Source organism: Aythya fuligula, chromosome W (genome assembly GCF_009819795.1).
Source record: "Aythya fuligula isolate bAytFul2 chromosome W, bAytFul2.pri, whole genome shotgun sequence".
NCBI classification, from domain to species: Eukaryota; Metazoa; Chordata; class Aves; order Anseriformes; family Anatidae; genus Aythya; species Aythya fuligula.
The window spans coordinates 15,701,719-15,724,784 of NC_045594.1; the positions used below are offsets into that span (position 1 = coordinate 15,701,719).

Sequence of the window (23,066 nt, forward strand, 5' to 3'; positions counted from 1 at the left end):
CACAAAGATGATCAGAGGGCTCTCCTATGAAGAGAGGCTGTGAGAGTTGGGTTTGTTAAGCCTGGAGAAGAGAAGGCTCTGGGGAGACCTTATAGTAGTCTTCCAGTACCTAAAGGAGGCCTACATGAAAGATGGGGAGGGTCTCTTTATCAGGGAGTGCAGTGATAGGACAAGGGGGAACGGCTTTAAAGTAAAAGAGGAGAGATTTAGATTAAACATTAGGAAGAAATTCTTCACTCAGACTGTAGTGAGGCACTGGAACAGGTTTCCCAGAGATGTTGTGGATGCCCCATCCCTGAAGGTGTTCAAGGCCAGGTTGGTTGGGGCTTTGGGCAACCTGGTCTATTGGAAGGTATCCCTGCACATGGCAGGAAGGTTGGAATTAGACAATCTTTAAGGTCCCTTCCAACCCAAACTATTCTAAGATTCGATGATTCTCAATTACTGACTTATAATGTGACACTGTATGAACATTTCAAAGTATTATTTAGGTAGACACTATAAAAATTTCCACAGCAGCCAAGGTTAGCTAATTTCCACAAAGAGTCTATCTGCAGCTTGATTATTTAAAAACTTATTTTTTATGTTTAAAAATAAGATTTGTGGTAAGTTTACTTTACACAGAAGACCGACCTACATTTATTTCATAAAATGTTTTAATGGACACATGCACATCTGATACAATAGTAAATTTATTGAATTAAAATTCTTTACTGTTGTAAACATTTTACAAAAGCATTGTGATTTATCTGGATGGATATAGTCCTTAATGTAAGAATTTAGACTGAATGTGGCACATTAAAGAATAAAGCTGACAAGACCCATTCTGCATATTGTCTTTTAACAAGATTCCAGCAAGAGAAACAGCATGGTGTAAAAAGTGTACAACAACAATTGTTCTTACTATACCCATCAAAGTCTACAAACTGTAAATACAAGTTCAAGTGGTTGAAACGGTCAAAGCCATAATAATTGTAACCAGTCAGAAATTATAGTAAGAAATGTTATCCCATTATATGTAGCTGTCAAAACAATGCATTTCTTTCCTTGTCAGTTGATAATTCTTTTCCAACAAGACAGAAAAGGTTTGGCAATTAGAGGTGCTGAAAGCAATTTTTCAAGTTCAAGACAGTCACAGCATTTTCTTTGCAGAAGGTAAACTGTACACCAAGGCTCAGAGGTTATAAGAACTGGTTCCAAGAGGAAAAGTGCAACTGTTCTGCACAGATAGCTTAAAAATCTGCTGGCACAATCATTCACCAACAGGATCTTTGTTTTCTCTTTGCATAGTTCACACATCACTGGTAATGTGACAGGGTGTGCTATTTTTGGCAAGAGCTAAAAACCAAAAGTGATACTGGTGTGAGTTGCCATATTAGACATGCTGGATCCATGCAGAATTCAGGTTGCTACCTGATGTTATTAGACACTGAATACTGATTTTGTTTTTGTTGAAGCAGCTCCGTAATAGCCAACAACTTCTTAAGAACATGCTGTAGAAAAAAGAGTACAACCCTACATTAGCAACTAGAGAAAAACAAACACCTTGCTTGAGAACCATCAACATTAGCCTACCAGACCTGTAATTAGATAGTTTAAAATATATATCAACACACACACACACCAAAGCCGTCACAGCTCCAGTTCCCTTGCTATTAAGACATTACTTCAAAAGGCAACTGTAAAACAGCAATATGAAATTTATCAGCATCCATGGACACCCATTAAATCTTGCCAACTTAACCTGAAAGTTAACCAACTTAACCTCACTGACAGGAGGAAAAGGGAAGAAAAAAATAAATCAAGAGTTTTCTTTATGGAAACCCACAAGAAGAAATTAGTCTTCTGAAGTAGAAATAAGTATTGAGGAAACAGTATCACATCTGTTATCATTAAGTACTTCAGATACAAACCTTGTAAAAGAAATAACCCTTATCTCTAAGTGAGTATGTAGTATTGAAAGCTTCTATTATCCTGCATGCCAGTCTAGCCATTGTTTTTGCCTTGCCAAGACTACTAGTAGCTGTGAATGAATTATGAACTTGAATATGATGATTTTTTCCCCATAATGCCACCAAAGAGGTAAACTGTAGTAGTTATTAAATGGGATTAGATTTGAACTGCTGTAATGAAACATTATTTCATTTTTAATTCCTTGAGCTTTCTTCTGCCAAAGATGATTAAATACAAATGTATTTTCACATTTTGCAAAATCATATAAAGGTTTGCAGTAACCCCCTTGATTAAAAACAAAACAAAACCCAAAAAACATTACTACTGAAATTTGAGTAATGACTTGCCTATTGTAATTAGTAGACCATTAGCAAATAAATTTCTTTGTCTCAAAATACTAAAAAAGGTAGTCATTTGAACATTTTTCTTATTAAAAATAAGTTTTCATAAAAGTTACATAGACGTTTAATAGTTGGAAAAGAATAATAATTTATAGTTGTACTGGGTCTAGCTGGGGAGTTAACTTTCCCTGCAGCAGCCCATACAGTGCTGTGCTCTACACTTGTAGCTAGAACAGCAGTGGTATCACACCAGTGTTGTGTCTGCTGATGAGCATTGCTGGCACAGCATCAGGACTCTCTCTAACCTTCCTAGGGGGTGGGCAAAAAGTGAGAAGAGTAACATCACCAGGGCAGCTGACCTAAACCAGCCAAAGGGATATTCCATACCATGTGATGTCACACTCAGCAATAAAAGGTGGAAACAGGAAGAAGAGGGGAGGGGTGGGCTCTCGTTGTGAAAACTTCTGTTCTCCCGAACACTGGCTATGTGCATTGAGGCCCTGCTTCAAGGACGTGGTCAATCATCGCTCATTTGTGGGAAGTAGAGAGTAATTTCTTTCCTCTGCACTTCCACACAGCCTTTACTTGTTTTTTTTTTTTTTTTTTTTTTTTTCCCTTTTCCCCTCCCTTTTCCCCTTTTCCTTATTTCCCTTTAGTTAAATTATTTAATTAATAATAATCTGTCCTTAATAACTATTTTTCCCTTTATTTAAATTATCCTCATCTCAACCAATGAGTTGTTCTTTCCTTTACTTCTTCCCCTCCTCTTCTAAGGAGGGGGAGTGAGAGAGCGGTTGTGGTGGAGTTCAGCTGCCTAGCACGGTAAAAACACCACAATAGTACATTTGCTTAATAGTTGGAACAGAAGAGTCATTTATAGTGCTTGCTAGAGAAGTTGGCCATGTTTGTTTACAAATGTAATAAATCAGGAAGCAGAAGTGAATTAGTGATAGACACCTAAGGAAAGTAAATTTAGTTTTCAATTAAAAAAAAGATCTTAAAAAACTTGTGACCCAGAGAGCCTGTCAGGAGACAGTAATTTCTTGGGTTTAGGCTTCCTCTAAAAAGTAAAAGCTTCTTCTGGAAACTAAAAAGCATCCCTGTAAAACATTTTGGTTTTATTGCATAAATACTTAGTCCATGGTTTTGAGCTTCTTTACTGTTGTGGTTTAACCAGGCAGTCAGCTAAGCACCAAATAGCTGTTTGCTCACTCCCCCACAGTGGGATGGGGGAGAGAATGGGAAAAAAGTAAAACTCATTGGGTAGATAAAGACAGTTTAATAGGACAGAAAAGGAAGGGAAAATAATATTAATTATGATAAAAGAATATACAAAACAAGTGATGCACAGTGCAGTTGCTCACCACCTGCCAACCAATGCCCAGCTAGTCCCTGAGCAGGGGCAGTCTTCATGGCCAACTCTTCCAGTTTTATTGTTCAGCATGACATGACATGGTATAGAATAACCCTTTGGCCAGTTTGGGTCAACTGTCCTGGTTCTGTCCCCTCCCAGCTTCTTGTGCACCCCCAGCTTCCTTGCTGGCAGGACAGTATGAGAAGCTGAAAAGTCCTTGACTTAGTGTAAGCATTGCTCTGCAACAACTAAAACATGGTTGTGTTATCAACATTCTCATCCTAAATCCAAAACATAGCACCATAACAGCTATTAGGATGAAAATTAACTCTATCCCAGCCCAAACCAGCCATTTACCTTTACAGATACCTACCTCCTTGTGAAAAGTACATATTAAAACTTTTATCACTCACACTACTGACCAGAAATATTACAAAAGAATCGTGATATTAAGCAATAACTCAAGACTTAAGATTTTTGTTAACCATTGTAGTTTACCTGCATTACACCTCGCTCATTACTGAGTGTCCGAAGTTCATCTGAATGTGCCACACACATCTCATGCAAGGCTGCCAGATAACGAGATAAATCAGTTCTAGAGTGTTCTGTAGTGTCTGGAAGCTCAGGAACATTCTTTAACAAAAATTATGAGAGCAGACTTAGAATGGTGAGTACCCAGGCATACTGGAAATTACAGTTCTACAGTTGTTTCAATACTGCAAACAAGTACTGTAACGTTTTTCTTCAAAATTAAGTTTTCTTGTTCATGTTATATAATACAAATTATATATTTCCTTCACTCCACAAGCATATATTTAACAAAGACATTTTAATTATGGTTACACATTTCATGTGGAGTGATTACTAAATAAACAGCAATTCCTATTCCTAGTAGGAGGGTTCTACTAAAAGGTCTGATGTTGCTATGCTGCCTCTAAGCTGACCAGAAAGATACTGAGAATAGAGATTCATATTACAGCAGTAGTTTAATCAGTTATTTTAAAAATGAAGATTTTTCAGAGTCCTTGTATTGAATCTGTCATTTAAAGAAAAAACAGTATATCATAATACATGTAAGAAGTTGCCATTTAACCAGAAAAAGGTGACATATGGCAACTGATCTAATTGACACGCTTCAAACACTCACTCTTACAGATTATCAAAATATTGTGCTGTGTCTTCTAGGCCACTTAATGGATCAATTCAGGAAGCTAGGCACATTTCTTTCATCTTATTTTTTAAAACAAATTCTCAATTTAAACATGTATACACACATACATACACACATATGCACAAACATGAGCTCCGTACTCTTATTATAGCTACCATACACAAAACAGTAACAGTTTTGATATGAACTGCAATTATTATTTTATTTTAAAATACAAGATCTAGAATACATGCAGAGACACGTTTGGTAATGTATAACTGCAACTGAACATAATACTTTAAAAAAAAAAAAACTTTTTTTTAAAATGTCTGGTCAAAACCATAAAACAAATTCTTACATGTAATTTGTCATAAAATATAAAAGAAAGGTAGTTTTGGCCAAAAGCCCTAATCTTCAGGGAAAAGCTCAAAGAGATCTCATGTATACAGCAATGCTAAACGATTCCAACCCCTCAAGACATTTGATGGTTTTAATTCTGTGCGACAGGCCAAGAGCAATCTGCAGTTCCTAAACATGGATAAGAAGTTTTTCAGTAGCAAGCATTCAAAATCGTGTGGAAGATGATGCATTTGAGATAGTTAAGAACTGTAAAGAATTTTCATTTATGATGTTGCTATGCAAATTCCAATAGCTTCCAATAGATTAAAAAGATTATAAAAAAGAAAAACGAACTTACCCCAAGTTCATCTAAGAACATGATCATACGGTGTTTGTTACTCTTGATGAATGGATTTACCCCCTCCATATATGGCTCCTAGTAATTTTTAAAAGTATTTATTAGAACAAATCAATATCAATGTAGTCATATCTGAAATGAATGAATTGTTATCAGAGAAGTGACACTACAAAACACAAATGTGTCATCTGGAGTAATTTTATTTTTTCAAGTGAATTTATAATGACTGGTGTACCAGCAGTCAAAATGCTACACTTTTTTTTTTTTTTGTATTCCAGATGTATTCTGAAATTGTTTATATAGGCACAGTGACACAAATATTTCAGAAATTTAAAATTTCAAGATGGACATTTCTCCGATACATAGCTTCAATGAAAAAAACCAACAAACAACAACTTTCAGAGGTAACATCTGGAAATAAGTGCCCTCCTTCTCGTTCTTTCATTAATGCTTACATTCCAACTTGCGAGTGTCAAACAAACAGCTTTATAATGGCAGCCTGAACTCACTATCTTTCATTATGCTTACATCAACAAATGTATTGTTCAACCAAGCTGAGGCTTGGGAACCAGAACAGACCAGTTGCTGCTGGCATTCTTTTAGTGATACAATAGAGACTTTATTAAAAGCTGAGTCTTTTTAGTGCAACTTGTAAAACTGATTTACAAAATTATGTCAAGCAATATGAAGATGAGTACAAATAAAAGTGGTGTTTCAAAATGCTGTACCAATAGAAAAATGCCACTCTAAGGAATAAGTAGTGCAAAAGTGTGCATGTGGAGAGGGTGTGGTGCAGATGGAAAGGCTGACAGTTATTCATTTGTTTCAGAATTAAATACTCTATATCCAGCTGGATGTTTCTTCCTGATTGGTCTTAGTTTGAAAGAGAATTATTACATATATTCTATAAAATACATTCTATATCCATTTTCTTTTAAGGTTCTGTACAGAGGCATACCAATATTACTGAAAGATGTCTCCCCTTTTTGACATTAAATAATCAGTGGAAATGCAAAAAAGTCTGCTATCATCTACTTAAGGCAGATGATACACCTTTTTTGAACAGATTCTTTCTAATCACAGATTTCTGCTTTAGCATTTCTCAGTTGTCTTTTTGATATGGATATTCCTAAATAAAATTTACCCATTTTACCATTACATAGCTGTTTTCTTTGCAGAGGAATGGCTGCCTGCCTCTCCTCTCCTACTTTTCCAACTCCAACACCAAAAATACTAGGGTATGGCTGCTACCATTTTGGTCACCGACAGACAAAACAGTCCACTACTTCCATTGTTGTCTTTGGAACATATGTCTGAGTTTATCCATTCTCATAGAATGAAAATATGGTTGCATTACACTCTATAACACCTACTAGTATGGTCACTGGTTCATCAATTATTTTAACAGACTATTTCTGTTGTTCATACTACCAGATTCAAAATCCTCATGGTATGCACCAAACCATTCACACCAATTTCTAGATGATTCATTCTCAAAATGATTGATTCCTCTTCCCAATGCAGACAGACATTATGCTACTGCTCTAGTTTAAATTAGTTCCCTGTTGAGCTCCAAATGAAGAGGATTGGATGAACTGCAGGAACAAGGTCTCCTTGCTGATGAAGACACCCAGATCACACATTAGGCTTTGTACAACCAAACAGCAATAGATTTTTGCCTGTATTAAACAGGAACATTGAAATGTATTGACAATGCAGTTCTAGGCTGTTCTGTATAGAATTATATTCACCTTAGCTCCAAACTCAACCAGATTTGCTAAATTTTGCACAGACTTGGCGACCAGTGTCAACGTTCTTGCAGCAGTAGGGGAAGGAGAATCTGACAGAAATAGAAAGCAGAGAGTTACTGGCCATTTAATTTAAAACTACCACCAGTCACATAAAAGTTAATCTCTTCTCCAATTTATTTTTATCATGGAATTAAATAATTTGAATGTTGTCATGGTCAAGTAAAACTTGTTTTTTTTTTATTTTTTTTATTATTAATTATGTCCACAAAAATTGATATGCATATCTGACTTTCTGTACTAGTTGCTTACAGAACAAAGTAAGAAAGTGTTCCTCGGAAGCCTTAGGTTAACAGAAGTTCTATGAATTAAGTGGAAAGTCTTTTCACAAAAAAGAAAAGCAAAAAAAAACCAACTCTGTTAAAAGGAGGATTATTTGTTCTTAGGATATAATAAAATAATTGATTTTACCCTTTTCCTTATTTATCCATACACACATAAGTGGGTCCTGCATTGTTATGCAAATTATATGGGAAATTGCTAGTACAGGGAAAATAGACTAAAGATCGCATGCAATCCAGGTTTGTATTTGCATGAAAGCATAGTTATTTACTGTATAAATCAAATGCAAGAATATCCTGCTACTATTGCTTCTGGTTTTAAACTAAGATTAGTGTTAAGTGTAGGTTTGTTTTTTTGTTGTTGTTTTTATAAACAGCTATAGTCAAATTTGGCTTTCTGCTTACTGGCCATTTAAGTGTTCCAAAACTAACACAATTATTACATAAACTGTAAATTTTGCAGTACTTCATAATACTATATACTGTTCATTGTCTGTCTGCATCTTTTGATGCTCTCTGTCTTCCTGCTCCCTACCCTACTCAGCACTGCAATTAAGTTCAAACTTTTTAGGCCTAGCTGGAGCTTAGACTGAGGCACTAATGCAACAAATCTCAGCTGTTCATAGCATCTAGTGCTAGACATCCCTTCGAAGAAGCAATTCTGGAAAACATTACTAGCCTTAGAACTGGGAACTTCAAGATGAAGATAACTGATCTAAAGAAGAGTATTCTTTTTTAAAAATCAAGTTTGAAACAAAGGAATTAACTTTTTCAATATTTTTGAGAACGGTAGTTCAGATGATAGAACAAGCACATTGCTACTGAAACTGAACTCTATGTATACATGCAGATTTCAGAATATATATATTTTTCCTTATTACACGAAAAAGTATGTTAGAAGCTTTGCCCCAAAAAGAAAGAGCCCCCTTTTTTTTGAACAGCTCTAACAGCCCTATATAGAGTCTGTAAGTTTACCTTAGTGATAGCTGAGAATATTAGCTGGACTTCTGAACAGGACTAACAATTTACAGACAAGCTTTAAAGGGATAACACAAATTACTGGATAACAATTCCATTTACAGCTTAAGACATAGTGGTCTCAATGTAGTCCCCAAGTTCGAAAATAAACTCACAAATCTGAAGATGATAAAAAACACTAAAGAAAGGATCACCATGTACCAGGCAATGGTTCTTAAATGCTTTTGTCAAAGCCTGTATGAAAATCATTACAAGGTGAGAGGAACTTTTGGACTGACTCAGGCCTCATTCAGTATAGTTTAGAGAGAGGACAGAAAACGTTACAGAGTAGAGTGGGACAATCACTTCCCTTGACTGGTTAGCTATACTTTGCTTAATGCATCCCAGGATACGGTTGGTCCTTTTGGCTGCCAGGGCACACTCTTCAACTTATATTCATATTCTCATATTCAATTTGCTGTCAACTAGAACCTCCAGATCACCCTTTGGAGATCAAAGGTTCTCCAGCCTCTCGTCCCCCAGTCTTTATATATATACAGGGTTGCCCCATCCCAGGTCCAGAATACAGTACTTGCTCTTGTTAAATTCCATGTGGTTGGTGATTGCCCAACCATCTAATTTGTCAAGATCTCTCTGCAAGTCCTCTCTACCCTCAAGGAAGTCAACAGCTCCTCCTAATTTAGTGCCATCTACATACTTACTTAGTATGCAAAAGAAAAAATCATAGAATCATAGACTCATAGAATATCCCAAGTTGGAAGGGACCCATAAGGATCATTGAGTCCAACTCCTGGCACTACACAGGTCTACCCAAAAATTCAGACCATGTGACTAAGTGCACGGTCCAAACGCTTCTTAAACTCCGACAGGTTTGGTGCAGTGACTACTTCCCTGGGGAGCCTGTTCCAGTGTGCAACCACCCTCTCAGTGAAGAACCTCTTCCTGAAGTCCAGCCTAAACCTCCCCTGCCTCAGCTTGACTCCATTCCCTCGGGTCCTATCACTGGTGACTAAAGAGAATAGATCAATGCCTTCCCCTCCACTCCCCCTCATGAGGAAGATGGTGACCGCGATGAGGTCTCCCCTCAGCCTCTTCTTTTCCAGGCTGAACAGGCCAAGTGACCTCAGCTGCTCCTCGTACGTCTTCCCCCCCCAGGCCCTTCACCATCTTTGTAGCCCTTCTCTGGACACTCTCCAACAGTTTTACGTCCTTTTTGTACTATGGTGCCCAGAACTGCACACGGTACTCAAGGTGTGGCCACACCAGCGCAGAGTAGAGCGGGACAATCACTTCCCTCGACCGACTAGCAAAAAAAAAGGTATGGATGAAGTATAACATATGCAAACTTTTTAAAACTACAGAACTCAGATATCCCAATATTTTGGTACTATGGTTTTCCCACCAGCAGTTTTAATGCCTTTCCTTTCTTCCTCTCACACAAGGAATACAGCAAAACTTAAAAAACTGAAATCCCTTCAACACAGCATTATGTCTAGAATAACAATAACACACACAGTAGTTGTTGCATCTGTAAGACTTCAACTACATTTAAGTTAAAAAGCCCAGAGATATTTCTAGGTGCTTAAGCCAATTGCCATGGGAGAATCCATGCCCTGACCCTTAAAGCTTCACAGCAGCCCCATGCCAACCATGTCAGACATAGTTCTCTGATGCATGTGAACACCCAAATCACACCTAAGAACTGTTTAGGAGAATGCTATCCAATATCAGCCAGAATCCTGCCACACACGAGTATAGGAATGCTGTTCTAGCAAAGGAATAGTCCCTGTCACTGTTTTATTTACTGATATAGACACTACAAAGAAAGCATCAAAAAAACAGGTAATGCTTTCTTTATGCAACACTTTCACATTTGGTTTAATGGTTCTTATTGGCTTGCCTAAGTATGGCCTTTGACAAACAAGATTACTATTGTAAGTCCGCACAACACACCCTTCTTACATACTACTATATACCTCTCATATTTAAGATTCCTTACTTAAGACTGACTGTACTTAATGACTCAAAGTAGAGACTTTTCCAACTTCTAGAAGTTATTTAAGCAAAAATGTCAGACAAATTACTCAAGCATATTTTTTTAGGTTCATAAATGTATTCCAGGCTCTGCAGATCTTTTCAACTTTATAGATCTTGTTGATTTAAGAAATGTGTTTGTGGCTTTCTGCTGTTGTTTTGGTCGTGTCGTATCGTGTGTCCCCCCCTCATCCCCCCCCCCCCCCCCCCCCCGAATATATTACACACTGCTAAAGTAAGAGTTCAATATTATATCTTTTAAATATCAACAAAGTTTTCTGGGGAGACGGAGGGACTGGACATTACTTTAAAACAAGACCTTGGGAATAAACACTGTCTCACCTTTGAGAGTAAAAACCATGTTCTGGGTCCCTTAGTGAGAAAGTCAGTCAATTAATATGGATAGCATAGCTTTGGACACACTGTTCAAAAGAATTCATATTTTTTTAAATTAGGCACTAAAGTAAGTTTATGCCTATTACTATATAAAGCATGGATTTAATCTGAAGCATAGTCACCTGAGATGATATTAAACATCCTTGGGTTCAGTATAGCAGGACAAATCAGTCGAAGAAAAACAAAGCCACTGAAATGGGAAGAAAATTGTATTTTGTTCAATAATGAAGTTAAAAAATTATTGTAAAATTATGTAGTCTTTAAGCATTTAAGTCAATGTGGAAACCTTTTTGAGACAGGTGACAAACAACGAGCCTGCACCCTCATGAAAATGTTTGTTAATTATGAATGTCTTGTTATGATTTCAACTTTTATAAAAAAAATGAAATAAAAACAGGCGTATTGATTTCCCAATTAAGGTGAACCTCTGAAACCACTTGGGAAAAGCTTAACCGTAAAACCATACTGATGTCTGTGGTGTAAGACCGCACTGGCTTTAAGAAGGAGGAAAACTTAGTCTTCTACCTCCCAAAAGTCTACAAGTAATTGAACCTGTAGCCACTTGCTCCCCCAAGCCAATGTAAGGAAAGCAAGAGTGCAGTCCGAACAGAACCTCTTTTTTGGCAGCAACATAGCCTTATATCAGCTTAAACTGAGCTGATAACAGTATATTATTATCCTAGATCAGCTACTTTCTGGAAAAGCTGGAGAAAAGCACTAGAAACTTACTCAACAGAAACCCAAAATAGCCTTTAGTTTAGCATGAGAAAAATCTAACTTTCTGTTGACAGCTGATAAAGTAAAAAATATCCATCTGAGGTTAACTGTGATTCTAGAAGATTGCTATAAATGAAGTGACATACAGACCAACTGTGGGAATAGAAATGTTGTTTTTGCAGAGTTACATTGTTTAGAAGGAGGGAATGTGGTACTGAGATATGCTTACAGTGATAAGAAAGTTTAGCAGGCGACCTTGTAAAATGCAGACAATCAGACTCCTTAGGACAATTAGGTGAAAATCACGGTGTCAAGTCAAGTCAGATAAGTGAAGAAACATTACCACTTCAAGCAGTAAAAATGTCAAAAGAAATTTGAAATTTAACAGGCCGGCGACTGAAGGCCATGCATTGTTTGTGAAGCATCAGATAGACTGTGAATCTGGATTACCCACTCAGTGGGGAAACAGGGGAGGGTCCTGCCATCAAAAGGTATATAAACTGTGTTTTGGAACTAGTAGATGCGCTCTCTCCTGCTTGTGGGGCGCCCGCCATTGCAATCGCGAATAAATTACTACTTCACTGAGATCCTCGCCTGAGCCTAAGTTATTGGCTACGGAGTGTTTCTCACAATTTGGGGGCTCGTCCGGGATCCAGTCACCTACTGGGGAGCCCCACCGCCGCAGCAGCAGGAAGGCATGCCCCGCTGATTTCAGCGGTCCTGTGCATCGACGGTGGCGGTTCTGCGGAAAGCTGACAGAGGGCCCGAGACTGGTTAAAGAGGCAGGATCCGTGAAGTAGTGGGGAAAGGAAGAAGGTAGGCACTCCGGGTTTTTAAGAATCGATCCGGTAACTCTGTGCACAGACCAAGGTAAGAAATATTAAGTATTGCCTTGGGGGTCGGGTGATCTGGTGTATGGTAAGCCCTTGCACGGGGAAGTGCTGGCACTACACCAGGGGAATCTGGTGTACGGTAATCCTTGCACGGGGAAGTGCTTGGAAGTACACCAGGGAATCTGGTAAACTCAGGTGTGCGGTAACGCTGGCACGGGGAAGTGCTTGGCGGTACACCCCCATCTTTCAGTACGTTGGTGTGTGGTACACTGCAGAAGGGAAAATTCTGTAGCACATACTGGCGAGGGTTAGGAAAGATGGGAAGTACGAGTTCCAGGGAATCTGGTAAACTCATAGGTGTGCGGTAACGCTTGCACGGGGAAGTGCTTGGCGGTACACCCCCATTTTTCAGTACGTTGGTGTGTGGTACACTGCAGAAGGGAAATTTCTGTAGCACATACTGGCGAGGGTTAGGAAAAATGGGAAAATATGAGTTCCAGGGGACAGGGAGATATCCCTGGGGGAGTGCCTACTAATAGTTCTTCCTGAAAAATGATAAGAAATTGGAAACATAATCCCAAAATTAGAGGGATTGTAAAAGAAAAGTAATTAAAAAAAAAAAAAAAAAAAAAGGGTTAAATATTGTGTATCAGTCTGGACAAAAGAACCAATTAAGGAAACAGCAGTATTTTGGCCAAAATACGGGTCTGATGAAAATTCAGGCTTTAAATTTATGTGTAAACAATGAGATTCCTTTTTCAGAGAAGGAGCCAAGTTATGCTCCCTATAATCTTAATATTGAACTGGTGGCAGCAGCAGTCACTCCAGGAAGGGAGACAGGGACTGTAATTAACACTGTCCCTAAAGAAGGATCGTACTCTAGGCTCTGGCAAGAATTAGAACAAGGTAGAAGATATGTTGAGAATTTTGCCTTCCCTGATACTAACAGTACTAACACTAACTGTGTATCCTCTTAGGTGAACTACCCCCTCCTCCTTACCAGCAGAGAGGTTAGGACTTTTAAGAAGGAGAGGAAGTCTTTATTCAAGAACCCCAACAGCCTAGCTGAACAATTAGACCAGTTCCTACGACCTGATTTATACTCTTGGGGGAGGGAATTATGTCTATAAGTATGTTGTTTACAGGGAAAGAAATGGGAATGATCAGGAGGAGAGCTGCTATACAAGAATGGGAAAGAGCTCATCCTCCAGGACCAGGGGTAATACCGGCAGGGCAGAAATACCCACTTGCCAATCCTGGCTGGAATAATAATAGTGTGCAACACAGAAATCATATGAGAGACTTGGGGTCAGAATGAGAAAGTACTTGGGGATGAGACCTGATGACCCAGTATCCCAAGGGCTCTTGAAAGTTCATTGTGTGATTAAAGCCTTGCAAAATATGCAGAAAATGCTTCAGAAGGTGGGGGGATGTAGTGAACAGTCACTGGGGGACCCTCCTGCGGGAGGCCCTGGAGGTGTGTGTCCGGAGGGGAGATGAGAAGGAAAAGCAGAGAGCGAAACTAATGGTATTGACAGTGCAGCGGGTAGTGAGGCAGAGGGTTGGAGAAAGATGAAGAAAATCTTCAGGGGGAGTCAGTGCCAGGATGGAAAGGAGAGGAAGAGAGATGAAGGAATGGCAGGCAAAGAGGGCTGCCTGTGTTGTGGCCCGAGTCCTAGCAGAGACAGGCTTTGATAAGATGTTTTAAGTGTGGCCAGGCTGGCCACTTCGAATAGGAATATCTGGAGTGGAAGAAGGAGGAAAGAAGGAAAATGGGATGAAATATGCTATATTGATATGTTGTTTCAGTATCTTGGAGGGAAAAGGTATGGAATTAAGTTGGACTCTGACTGAGCCTTTGGTGCTGGTATTAGAAAAGTGCGGGCTGGAGAAAGATAAAGGAAGTGTTAAAAGAGTTGCTGAAGGTGTTAAAGGTGTGGCATGTAATATTTAACAGAGCTGTTTGAAGTTGAATGAGCAGGGAAAGAGGATGTAGGCATTATCTAAGTAACAGTCTAGAAGTTTTGGTATATTTGCATATTTGCTGTGGTGTTTGTTCAGTTTCCCAAGCATCCGGGAGGGGGGAACAGCCTGCTCCACCAGGGGCCTCTCCAGCGGCCGCAGGGGGGTTTCGGCTCCAGCGCCTGGAGCGCCTCCTCCCCCTCCTTCTGCACTGACTTTGGTGTCTGCGGGGGGGTTTCTCGCTCTCTCAACTGCTGTTGAGAAGCAGGTTTTTGTTTGTTTCTTTGTTTGTTTGTTTTCGTGGATGTGCTCTCACAGAGGCACGGACTGTATTGTTCATGGCTTGGCTCTGGGCAGCAGTGGGCCCCTTAGGGCCAGATGAAATTGTCCCTTATCTGCCACGGGGAGGCTTCCGGTTTTTTTTTCTCACGGGGGCTGCCACTGCAGTTTCCCACCCCCCTACTCACAGCCCCCGAACCTTGCCATCAAACCCAATACACTGGGGAACAGCTAGGTCATTACTGACTTGTAAAGTATCAGGGATTAAATTAACTAATGAAACCCTAAAAAGTGGGGCTGGGATAACAGTGCCACTTTGGGGGGGATACCAAGCTGAGACTAGGGGATAAAATGATCACTGGGTAATTATTGTATGTACCCAAGGCAAGGACTAATCTGTTGGGAAGGGATTTGATGATTAAATTGGGCATTCAACTAGTAAATTATTAGACTGGAATAACAGTGTAATTAATGGAGTGCTCTCAGGCCCTGAGAGCAAATGTATATTCACCTCTGACTGGAAAGACCCTGAAATGGGGGCGGAAGCAACAATATAGGTGGACAATTTTACCTTGGGGGGTTTACAGGGCCACCTATCTATATGGGTAAGTTTTAAAAAAGATTTTGGAGCAATTACAACCTCCCAAGGAGGTATTAATGTTACAAATATGTGGATCATTTTCTATTGTCAGGACAGGAGAAAAGAGTTGTGAAGAAAGCTACTAACAAGCTATTCAACTTTCTGGGAAAGCAGGGCTTGAGAGTATTAAAAAAAAAAAAAAAAAAAAAAAAGTTACAATATGGAGAAAGAGAAGTCAGGTATTTAAGGCATCTAATGTCTGAGGGAAAATGAAGAATAAATCCAGAGAGGATTCAGGGAATTGTTGAAAATTAAGAAAGAACTAAAAAGTTTTAAAAGAATGATTTTTTAAGGAATCAGGAGCCATGAAGTCTGAAGGAAAACAGATACTCCCTGATGGGAGAGAAATGCTGAATAAAGTGATAATGAGGCAAATATTAACTGTTTTACATCAAAAGAGTCATTGGGAGGTGCAAGCAATGTGTGATATTGTGCTAAGAAAGTATGTCTGTGTAGGAATATACACTTTAGGGAAGCACATATGCAGAGGATGTACCATATGTCAAAAGGTAAATAAAAAAGTGTTCTGTAACCCATCTAGAGGGGGACGGGAGCCAGGGGTTTGACCTTTCCAAAGTATACAGGTAAACTTTACTGAGTTACTTGTTTGTCCTAATTGACCACGTGACTAGATGGGTGTAAGCTTTCCTGCAAGGGTTAAAGCAGGCCTTAGAGATTGAGTGGGATTTTCACAGCCCCTGGCACCCCTCCTCTTCTGGGAAGGTGGAGCGAATGAATCAGACATTAAAGAAGCAATTAACTAAACTAGTGTTAGAAACCCAACTTCCTTTGGTAAAATGCTTACTCCTACAGGTTTAAACAGCACCAAGAAAGGATATAGGAATTTCACCATATGAGATGCTGTTCAGATTGCCCTATCTGGGCAGAAGGGATGAGATACCACAATTCAAAACAAGAGAGTTTCCTTAAGAACTGTATTCTGGGGTTGTCTTCTTCTTTGTCATCTCTCAGGACCTGTGGGTTGTTGGCTCAAACCCCACCTTTGGAATTCCCCATTCACCACCATCATCCAGGAAACTGGGTCCTGATTCGGACCTGGAAAGAGTCAACTCCGGCCTGAATGGGAAGGACAATTACTGACCACTGAAACAGCCGTAAGAACTGCGGAAAAAGGTTGGACTCACTATACTTGAGTGAAGGCATCTGTCGACACTAGTACCTGGGAAGCTGTTCCTACAAAAGACTTGTTGGAAGTTGAAATTGAAGAGAAAAATCTCGTAGTGGACTCTGAGCAGGATAAGAGCTTACAATTGTAAACTAACCTTTTATTTTCACAGGTAACTAACGAGTGTGACTTGTGATTGAGAGAAAGGACAGACCTATAGCGAACTGCAGTGCTCCCAAGGGGGGGGTTGTTATAGTAGTAGTGTACACCTTATTTTTGTATCGATAATTATTTGGAAACCTAAGGTTTAAAAATAATGACAGGGAAAAATTGATTACTAATTTTGTTTTTAGTGATTCTAGGCCTCAGAGAAGGCCTCGGTCAATTGGTAACTTGGAAAAGGCATGACCAGATAATAGCAAAAACGGGATACCCCATCAAAATATGGGTGACTGTGACAGAGGGTTATGTACCACAAGCCGTCACGTTTGATGCTTGTGAGGTGTTAGCTTGTGGAGATTTAAATGCCCAATGACAATTGAGCAGAAAGAACAAATAACTGGGAGAGACACAACAGCCAGATTGAGAATAGCTGTATGGAAACAATCCTCTATTGCCATCAGAGAAATGGAGAAACTCAAGGAGAAAACAGGAGAGTAAACAGGAGGCCCTCTGAAATGTGGCAGTTCAAACATTTGAGATTCAAACAGGGTATGGGGATGTGAATGCCTGGATAGAATGGGTCAAATATACTGTCCAGAGTCTCAACTGTAGCTACTGCTATGCTTGTGCCTCGGGATGACCGATTGCCCAGATAGTGCCCTTCCCATGGGGGTGGACCAAAGACTCCCAAGGGATGCGATGTATGATTGCATTGTACCAAGAAAAGACTGCCTGGGGAAATGAGGCCTGTAAGTCTCTCTTTGCTGTTTCTTGCATGATAACAATATCACAGTTCCCCCTGCATTCTCTACAGCTATAGGTAACCATACAGCTTGCCTCTCACGGCAGGGTGTGAGTGCTACCTGGCATCTGGGAGAATTTGCCTTGTGCTACCAAGGACTTGATGGGAAACTGCTCAAGACTAGAGATCCCCAGGGCAGATCTCTGGTGGTACAGTGGAGGGAAGATCTTACGGTCCACCCTACCATCTAATTGGGAAGGCACTTGTGCACTTGTTCAATCAGCTATACCCTTCACCCTGGCATTTGAAAGAGAAACATCACAAATACCCAGAAGAAGTAAAGGAGGCTTAGGAGTATCATTTGATGATAGAGTATACATAGATTCTATTGGGGTACCTAGAGGAGTTCCGGATTAACATAAAGCCAGAAATTAAATTGCTGCAGGGTTTGAGTTACTGTTCTGGTGGGTAACAATCAATAAAAATGTGGATTGGATTAATTATTTCTATTATAATCAGCAGAGATTCATCAATTATACCAAGGATGCGATGAGAGGAATCGCTGAACAACTAGATGCCATCAGCAAAATGGCTTGGGAAAACAGGATAGCATTAGATATGATGCTCGTGGAGAAGGGTGGTGTATGCGTGATGCTGGGCAACCGTTGTACTTTTATCCGTAACAATACTGCCCCGGATGGCACAGTAACAAGAGCATTGCAAGGGCTTACCACCCTTGCCAATGAATTGGCAGAAAATTCGGGAGCAGACACTTCCATCACAGGATGGTTGAAATCTTGGTTTGGTAAATGGAAAGGGATGGTAATGTCCATATTTACATCCTTGATTATAGTAGCAGGAGTTTTGACAGCTATTGGCTGTTGCGTTATCCCCTGTGTAAGGGGACTTGTCCAGCGGTTAATTGAAACCACATTATTGAAACAAATGACCATAGATCCACCACCCTACTCAGATAAAATGATATTAGAGGAAATGGAGAGCAAAGAAAGTGAAGAAGAGGAAGATATTTACCAAATTACACTTAAAATAAATAAATAAATAAAAATAAAAAGAGTTTTTGCAAAAATCAACAGTTTATAAAAAAAGAAAAGGGGGGAATTGTGGGAATAGAAATGTTGTTTTTGCAGAGTTACATTGTTTAGAAGGAGGGAATGTGGTACTGAGATATGCTTACAGTGATAAGAAAGTTTAGCAGGCGACCTTGTAAAATGCAGACAATCAGACTCCTTAGGACAATTAGGTGAAAATCACGGTGTCAAGTCAAGTCAGATAAGTGAAGAAACATTACCACTTCAAGCAGTAAAAATGTCAAAAGAAATTTGAAATTTAACAGGCCGGCGACTGAAGGCCATGCATTGTTTGTGAAGCATCAGATAGACTGTGAATCTGGATTACCCACTCAGTGGGGAAACAGGGGAGGGTCCTGCCATCAAAAGGTATATAAACTGTGTTTTGGAACTAGTAGATGCGCTCTCTCCTGCTTGTGGGGCGCCCGCCATTGCAATCGCGAATAAATTACTACTTCACTGAGATCCTCGCCTGAGCCTAAGTTATTGGCTACGGAGTGTTTCTCACACAACTAAAGCTATTTAACTCATCTCTTGTTTTGTTCAGGGTACACTACCAACAGACTGCTTTTTCACTACAGCAATACTAAAGCCTGACCACTTAAAAAAAAAAAAAAAAGGAAGAGGACCTTGCAATATCTTGCTTATTGATAAGTACACAGTGATGGCATTGTCCACAATTACTCAGAACTGATACGTAGCGGTAGGGTTAACACACCTTCTGTCTGTCCAAGACACCTGAATTTTAATATATAGTGTTATAGAAGTTTCCTATTTCTCCAAGAACCACAGATTACCGGATGACAAAAAAGTCCTGGCTCAGTGTTGTTATATATGGAGTGGTAATTCGTGTCGAGAAAATGGTTGATATTAATAAAGAAGGGGGAGATGTGGGAGTGTGGCCATGGGGGTCGGAATGCCCCGTGGTTGAGATAACATTAGACTCTCAACGATGAGGCCATCAGGAATATAAAAGAGTTTAGAGGGAACAAAGAAGGGTGATTCAGGAGACTCCAAGCAGTCTCCGGTTTCTTGTTCTCCAGCTGGTCTCTTGTTCCCCAGCATTAAGGCATGGATGTTTCTGGGTGTTTGCTGTTGTTGTTATATTCAAAGTTGTTTGACCAATGAAAAGTTGTTTTGAAAAGAACTGCTGTGGAGATAAGGGTATAAGAGGGGAGCCTGCCCTCAAGATAAAAAAGGAAGGCAACACGATGTGATGAAGTTATGAAAGTTGAAGTTTATTGAAAGAAGCAGAAAGAAGGAATGAAAAGGAACAGGCTGGCAGAACAGAGACCAGGACGGGAACAGGCACATTGATCGCCTCATGAAGATAGGTTCGGCCAAACTCAGCAAACTGCTCAGAGAAGCTCGTATAGAAAGTTGCTGGAAATAGGCGCACCGGAACTGGGAAGAAGCTCAAGCTGAGAGAAGCGGACCCGCACACACAACTGCCTCTCGCTGGTAAGCAGTTGCTCATTATGGGGAATCATACGTCCTTAGAAACAAAGACTGTCCTGGTAACCTTACAGCTTATTCTCCTTATTAACAATCGGACAGTTTATGAGCCTGAAATATGGGACCAAACTGAGGTCAAGGTGTGGGACTCTGCAACTAAAAGCGACAAGGTTGCAGTGGGATTGCTTGGCACCTGGCGAGCATTCTGAGGCCTTAAAGAGCCATGTGGGACCAGTCAGAAACGTGTGGTTTGCCAGATAGTGAGGGAGCTGCGGGCTCCTTTACTGATCCAACTGCTACGCCATGGGCCCCTCTGCTGCTACAGCCATCGAAGGCTTTTGCTGTTACGACCCTGTTGACCTGAACGTGCCTTTTGACCCAGGCCTATTGGCCTTGAAAAGGAGATGGATATGCTTTTCTTCGATCTGGGAAGAACGGGATACATAAGGCCTGAAGACCGAGTTGCTTGACAACTTAAAGCGAGACATATTGTTCAAAAAGAATGGAAAATTGAGACTTGTTAGTAATCAAGAAAAGAAATGGAAAATGGAGACTGTTAGGTCATGGAACTTAAAGGATTGTTTGTTACCTTTTCTGATCGTGAATATGTATGGGTGTACTCGATTTTAGTAAGTTATGGAACTTAAAGGATTGTTTGTTACCTTTCCTGATTGTACGTATGTATAGGCATACTCGGGTTTATTATGTAAAGCAATGTTCTGTATATTTCGAATGTTTGATATTCGTGTGTGCTTGTTGGTGGAGCGTAGACTCCCCGCACACCCAGCGCTGTTTACTTGCCTTTTATACCTTTTAGAAATATTTGTTTTATAAATATTACAAAATTCAGATTGAGTTGAGACTTCATTTATAACAGTGTGAAACAAAAATATTTTCTATGGAATGTACTTGAAGCTATGAGGAAGTAAATAATTTTGAAGTCATAGAACATGCACCAATTTCTTTTTTAGATGGCCTGAAGTTGAAGACAACCCAGTACAAGATGGACATAGAACTACTGGAGCGAGTCCAGAGGAGGGCTACTGAGATGATTAGAGGACTGCAGCTCCTGTCGTACGAGGACAGGATGAAAGATCTGGTCCTGTTTAGCCTGGAAAAGTTAAGACTGAGGGGAGACCTCATTAATGTGTATCAATATCTGAGGGAAGGGTGTTGAGAGGATGGAGCTGGTCTCTTTTCAGTTGTGCCCAGCAAAAGGAGAAGAGGGAACGGGCACAAACTGAAGCACAGTAGAATATTCCGGCTGAATATGAGAAGGCACTTCTTTACTGTGAGGGTGACAGAGCACTGGAACTGGTTGCCCAGAGAGGCTGTGGAGTCTTCTATGGAGAAATTCAAAACCCGCCTGGATGCCATCCTGTGCAATGTACTCAAGGCAATCCTGATTGGCAGGGGAGGTGATGATCTTCAGAGGTCCCTTCCAACCTTGGCCATTCTGTGATTCTGTAAACTGGGGTATGAACCTAAGATAGACTTTGCAGATACAGAAGATTTGGTGCTTCTTATACCTGTCAAACTAAATTAAGAATGAGTTGATACCTATACATGGGCTTTTACAATCAGACAGAAATGGCAGCACTTTTTGAATGATATAGAAGGGAAGCTACCCAGACACTTTAAAAATTCCCACCTGTCTCTGAATACATAATCTTTATTGGACCAAAACCAGTACAATAAAAGATAATATTCTTCACTGGAAGCTGCAAGAAACTGTACTCTCAAGACAAGTCACAAGAATCCACTTATGAAGGCTAAGGTGATGTGAAAGGGAGACAGTATTTATAGTATCCAGCAGAAACCCCAGGAAAATTCTGAATGACAGATGTATCCACTTAAGGCACACGGCAGTCTCTGGAGTTAGGGAGGAACAGAGAGACATGGTATTTGCTTTTAAGTTCTACACCCTTGGAATAGGCTAGTCCCAACACCTCTGATAAGAGCAGCCTCAATTTGAAGGCAATCCCCCTTCCCCCTCCATGGGATGCTGAATGACATAAGTCAGTGATAAACAAGAGCCAATGACAAATCATCTGAAAGACTGTTCAATAAGAGATTAAACTCAGCAAATCATTATCAGTGACAGATGCTAGTCTACTATCAAGCTAGGCTTGAAAAAAAAAAACAAAAAACAAAACGTAAAGCAAACATAGAAGAGATGCATCTCTGATACCCTTATACCTCTAGTATCATTTAGAAAGACAGTGTTAAGACCTCATCTTTGTCAAAGATTTTTGACCTGCACTGGCTGGCAACCGACCAGTTTAACACTGGAAGAACTAATTATTCAATTGGTTTATGAATACAGACTGGAGTTTTTGTACTCATTGCCAGTTCAGAGAACAGGAGTTCCTGGAAAAGGCATGATTCTCCCAGATGGCATATGACAGGAACATCATCTTCAGAGGCCATTGCTCTCTAGAGGTATCACGAAGGTTAACTATCACTTTGAGATAAGTTTTTCTCTTTCCCAACATGAAAATGGAAATCAATATTTTAGATTAGTTTGTAAAATCATAAAATGCAAAAGTAAGTTCTAAGTTAAAGCTATTAAGTAAAGCTATACTGAACTCTATACTATATTTCTAGCAAAGGTTCTAACAGCATGACTAAATCTAGCAAGCTCTCAAACCTTAATTGGGATATCATGCCCCAGCACTATCATGATCTTAAATAATGTTGTAACCCATGTAAGTGCTATAAAGAATTGGCACTGAAAGAAAAATATATAAACACACTGAAGGGTGAAAATAATGAGACGTTAAAATATTATTTTCAACTTAAAACAAAATAACAAGTAACATACCTAACAACTCTTGTTCTCATTGTGGTATTAGTTGGCCACTTGTTTTGAACAGACTTCTGCAAACATCCATAAATATATCTCAGTGTCCTGTAAAAATAATAGCCAGTTACTCATTCCATTAAAAAAACTTCGCAATTAAAACAGCTGTTCAGAAGCTGTATCTAGTCCAACCTCCTGCTTAATGCAGAATTATTATCAATGATAGATTTATTATTCAGACTGTTGTGGTTTAACCCGGCAAGCAGC

At 39.7% G+C, this 23,066-nt stretch overlaps 1 protein-coding gene across 1 annotated transcript in view; it reads right to left on the minus strand.

Moving 5' to 3' along the window:
- Positions 1-662: 662 nt before the first annotated feature.
- Positions 663-23,066, minus strand: part of LOC116501401 (ras GTPase-activating protein 1-like) — a 120,880-nt gene continuing 98,476 nt past the window's right edge. Inside the window, exons 20-25 of the mRNA XM_032206931.1 lie at positions 22,821-22,907; positions 11,115-11,182; positions 7,247-7,335; positions 5,496-5,573; positions 4,147-4,281; positions 663-1,493 (exon numbers count right to left, since the gene is read on the minus strand). Of these exons, the coding sequence (XP_032062822.1) occupies positions 1,410-1,493; positions 4,147-4,281; positions 5,496-5,573; positions 7,247-7,335; positions 11,115-11,182; positions 22,821-22,907 (541 nt within the window). The 3' untranslated portion in view covers positions 663-1,409. The remainder of the gene's footprint in view (positions 1,494-4,146; positions 4,282-5,495; positions 5,574-7,246; positions 7,336-11,114; positions 11,183-22,820; positions 22,908-23,066) is intronic.